General features: G+C 37.0%; 1 protein-coding gene across 2 annotated transcripts in view; it reads left to right on the plus strand.

Annotated features, from left to right (window-relative positions):
* Positions 1-3,209, plus strand: part of ERC1 (ELKS/RAB6-interacting/CAST family member 1) — a 125,245-nt gene extending 122,036 nt beyond the window's left edge. For both annotated transcript variants that reach the window (XM_015814174.1, XM_015814175.1), the window contains one exon: positions 2,973-3,209. In XM_015814174.1, coding sequence (XP_015669660.1) covers positions 2,973-3,110 — 138 coding nt within the window. In that variant the 3' untranslated portion in view covers positions 3,111-3,209. The remainder of the gene's footprint in view (positions 1-2,972) is intronic.
* The last annotated feature ends 1,203 nt before the right edge of the window (positions 3,210-4,412 follow it).

A 4,412-nucleotide genomic window follows, 5' to 3' on the forward strand; every position in this document is an offset into this window, starting at 1 on the left:
AAGAACCCAGAATTGGGAATACAGTCTGTTACATAGAGTAAATTTCAGATACGTATCTGTTTTCACTTTTATTACAAATAAAGTATGCTGTGGCCAGAAAGGTTTATTCCCCCAATGTATATCCATAGTTGGTTCCTTATTAAAATCCACCCTTTCTCAAGTAATGTCAGCTGCTACTACCTTAGAATTCATGAAATAATACTTCTTCCTGACCTCTAGATAACTGTATTCTTCAGTTACTTGAATAAATCAAAACATCTGTTAGTAACATAAAGCAGAACATTTAAGCATATAGATAATCATTTTCTAATCCCTATACAAATATGTAACAGATAAAGACATAGGAATCATATTATTCCAAATCAGCACTCTGTTACACCTTTTAAATCATATTTGATTTCTATACCAGGAGCTTAGTTCCATTTTGTTTACTTTCTTATATTGAACATTAATGCATAGACAGTGAAGTCTGCAAATGTAATGAGCCAGTGTTCTAATTTTTTCATTAGTAGGCCTCATTAAAACAACACCCCTCCTTCCTTCTTAATGTGTCCATATTTATCTGAAATCTATATGTCAGGGCTCGGTGTCTCCCAAGAGTCCAAAGCCCTCTTAATCAAGCTTGGCCACAATCAAGTTTGAACAAAAAAAATTTAGCAGTTCCTCTGACATGCAACTCACCTTGTGCTAGCAGTCCACCCAGAAAATTCAAACCATGTTCCCAGAAACCAAATATCTCCAGTAAACGCCATTTGGATAGCCCAGGGGTAGGCAACCTTGGCTCTTTTATGACTCGTGGACTTCAACTCCCAGAATTCCTGAACCAGCCATGCTGAGGGGAAAGGGAGAGGTTTCCAAGCTGAGCCATAGTAGTAATGATCTGATGCCAGACAGTGAGTTGTATTAATGGAATTTGTTTTGTTCTTTTATTAATTTTATATGTTTATAATTTGCTGTGAGTCCATTGGAGGTTGGTAGTTTATGAATATGGTAAATTATTACATTAAAAGCCATCCTGGAATATCAGTAATATCTCAATTTCTCTATTTTGCTCCAAAAACTCAATGACCAAGGCTGTTTTTATGCTAAATTTAGGTTTGAATCCAGACTGTCTAAATAATAAGCTTTTTCTACCAGTTCCTGGTACTCTAGATTCACTGAGAGTCTTCACTGGAGATGCCATATTTTCATTAGCCATAATTTAAAATTGGTCAAAATCATAGATGTCTTTGCATAAAGTATTATGGGTCCTCCACGTTGCTTGGCTTTGCTTTAATTTTACCAGTCTGGGCAACTTTTCAATATAGTATCACTACAAAAATATTTATGAATAAATGTTATACCATAATAGGATTAACTATTTAGAAATATATTTTCGACTGACATGTAAATACTTCATATTTCTTAACACCGTTTTAAGAATCAAATTGGTACAAAAACAATATTTACTGAGGATTTAAAAATCAGTAGAAAATACACAGAAGCTGCCTTATACAATTTGTAAATATACAAGAAGTTAAATCAATTTTGAATTCAAGAATTTTCTGTTATGGCACTTCCACTTCCCTACAATTAAGACTTGTAAATTTATCTTAGGTTTCCAAAGACTTTTATTTATTGAGGCCTGATAAGCATTCGGCCTAACTGATGCATCTCTTTCCACCTCAAGTTCTGAAGTCACAGCTGGCTTATTAGGTTTCAAAGAAGAAAATGTGTAAGAAATTAAGTTCAGAGAAGTGGACAGAGGTCTCAGTTGAGGTGTGCATGAAAGGACGATAGTAGAAAATTGGGTTTGGTGGGTACAAATTCAAATTCCATCAAAATACATGGAGAAACACCCTGAGTTTTTGGGCCACTTTACTATAATTTTTAAGACATAAAAAGTGATGTTTTGTGCAGTATATGTGTGACAACAATTTTTCTGTCCCTGGGAATGAATTGTCTTAAAATTATTCTTTAAATTTGGAGCATAGCTAACATATTCAAGGTATTTGGTTGAAAGACCACCAGGCGTAAAGAAGCCATCAATAAAACCTTTTTATTGTTATACTGATGCTATTTACCAAGAAAACACCAAGGATGTATCCATTAAAATAGTCATCAATAGCCAAACATATCTTGATAATGTTAACTTTAGAAAAATATCTCTGGCAAGTAATAATTATTTCAGAACTTCCAATGGTTCTTGCATGGTATGATCTCAATTCAAGACAGCCTCTGCCTTTTAGACAGAACAATGGGGTACAAGGAGCTCAAATCTCTTAATCTATTTTGGGCTTTAAAATGTTCTGCAAATTTTTGTACAGGTAGTCCTTGATTTGCAACCACAATTAAACCCCAAATTCGTTGTTGCTAAGCGAAACAGTTAAGTGAGTTTTGCCCCATTTTATGACCTTGCCACAGTTGTTAAGTGAATCGTGGCAGTTATTAAATTAGTAATATAGTTGTTAAGTGAATCTGGCTTCCCCATTGACTTTGCTTGTCGGAAGTTTGCAAAAAGTCAACACATGACCCCAGGACACTGGAACTGTCATAAATATGAGTCAGTTGCCAAGTGTCTGGATTTTGATCACGTGACCGTGGGGATGCTGCAACGGTCATAAGTCATTTTTTTCAGTGCCATTCTAACTTTGAACAGTCACTAGACCAGGGATAGGCAACCTTGGCTCTTTTATGACTCGTGGAATTCTGGGAGTTGAAGTCCACGAGTCATAAAAGAGCCAAGGTTGCCTACCCCTGCACTAGACAAACTGTAGTAAGTCGAGGATTACCTGTATCTAATGGATCGAGGAGCTGCAGTTGATTTCAGTATATATTCAGATTATATGATTGCCTCCAATTAACATGGGAATAGCCCTTTTATTTTTTAACAACCCTTAGAGGGAAAACTGAATCTTGATTTGGCCGTTTAATGAACCCAAGTGCAGGGATTGAAAGTTTGTTTTCTCTCTTTTTTCTTTTTTTTTTTACAGCTTCATGACGAGCTGGAAAAGGCTGAGAAGGATAGCGCAGAGCTACAAGAGTTTGCAAATGCCATTCTCCAGCAGATAGCCGATCACTGCCCAGACATCCTGGAGCAAGTTGTCAATGCACTTGAGGAATCATCTTGACTGAAGCCAGCACTACTTCTCCACAGCAGCCTGCCACAGGGTCAGGCCCTCCCAGTACAAGGAGTCATGAGAATAATAAAGCATATGAAAAGGGGAGGAGGGAAAACTCTTGGTGCACCTTTTTATAAACAAATGAACATAAACTGGTTAATTCCTCCAGTCGATAATGCCTGCATTCATCTTCTTACTGCCTTTCTCCGTTGGAATATATGCCGCACAGTTACTTTCCCGTTGGCTCTGGGATGTGTCTGCTCTGAAATTTGCCAAGACTAGAAAGTGTGACGAGGCCTTTATTTTACTTTCCAAATAATGAAAATCTTTAGCCTGTGTGGGGAATTCGAAGTCCTCTAATAGTGTCTTATAATTGGCCAACATCCATTTAGCTAGATTTGCTGCTTATGTCTCTAAAGGGGTTTTGATCCTAAAGGAGAGGTGGGAAGTGTCCCATATTCTTAGTGATGCATTCGTTAAATAAGCATGGGATACGTTCTAGTGTTTTTCTTATTGTTCTGCTTGTTGTGAGCCTCACTTTTGTTTACCAAATGAGCCATGAAATCTGGTGGCTGTTTCCTTAAGCTCATTTTCTTGGTATTTTAGTCAATTTTACTATAACACTATTGTTGCATTTTTGGTTGAACGGTGCCCTTTTTTTCACTTCTCTCAATTTTATCTGTTTCTGGGTTCTTGGTGAGTTGCATCATATCCATGGTGATATCTTCCAGAGAACAAACTTTGATTTTGCTATATTCCTACGTTCATTAAACTAATTTCCTTATTTCAGGTTTCAGGGTCATGAGGAGCATAAATACGCTCCTTCTTTGACAAAGAATGCAATGTCTCCAATATAGTCTCACTCTTAAAGATATTTTTTTTCTTCCTTTCTGGATGCTCCATTTCATTCTTCATCGCTAACATCCCCTTTTCCCTGCTGCCTGCCTCATCTCTACCCAGCACATGCCTGTGTTCAGATCTGGAAAGCCAGCTCACATGACGTCATAGGTACAATTTTGAAAGAATGCAGCAGGGCAAATTAGGTGTTCATGTTGTCTTGGAGATGATTCAGAAAATGGACTGGGCAGAAAAAAGCTTGGTTTTGAATTATAAACAGTCTTTCTTCTTATAGGTTTCATAATGAAGGGTTCATATTGCTCTTAGTTAGCACCTCCATGGTTTTAGAGATCTGTAATGATAGCTTTAAAGCAATGAGAGCCTCTAGTTAATGCTTTTTGACATAAAAGAGAAGACACTTGAATGATCTTAAGTTGGCAGTTGTCTTTACCGGAAGGCATATAGACAGCAACT

Source organism: Protobothrops mucrosquamatus, unplaced genomic scaffold (genome assembly GCF_001527695.2).
Source record: "Protobothrops mucrosquamatus isolate PMUCROS unplaced genomic scaffold, P.Mucros_1.0 scaffold226, whole genome shotgun sequence".
Classification (NCBI taxonomy): Eukaryota; Metazoa; Chordata; class Lepidosauria; order Squamata; family Viperidae; genus Protobothrops; species Protobothrops mucrosquamatus.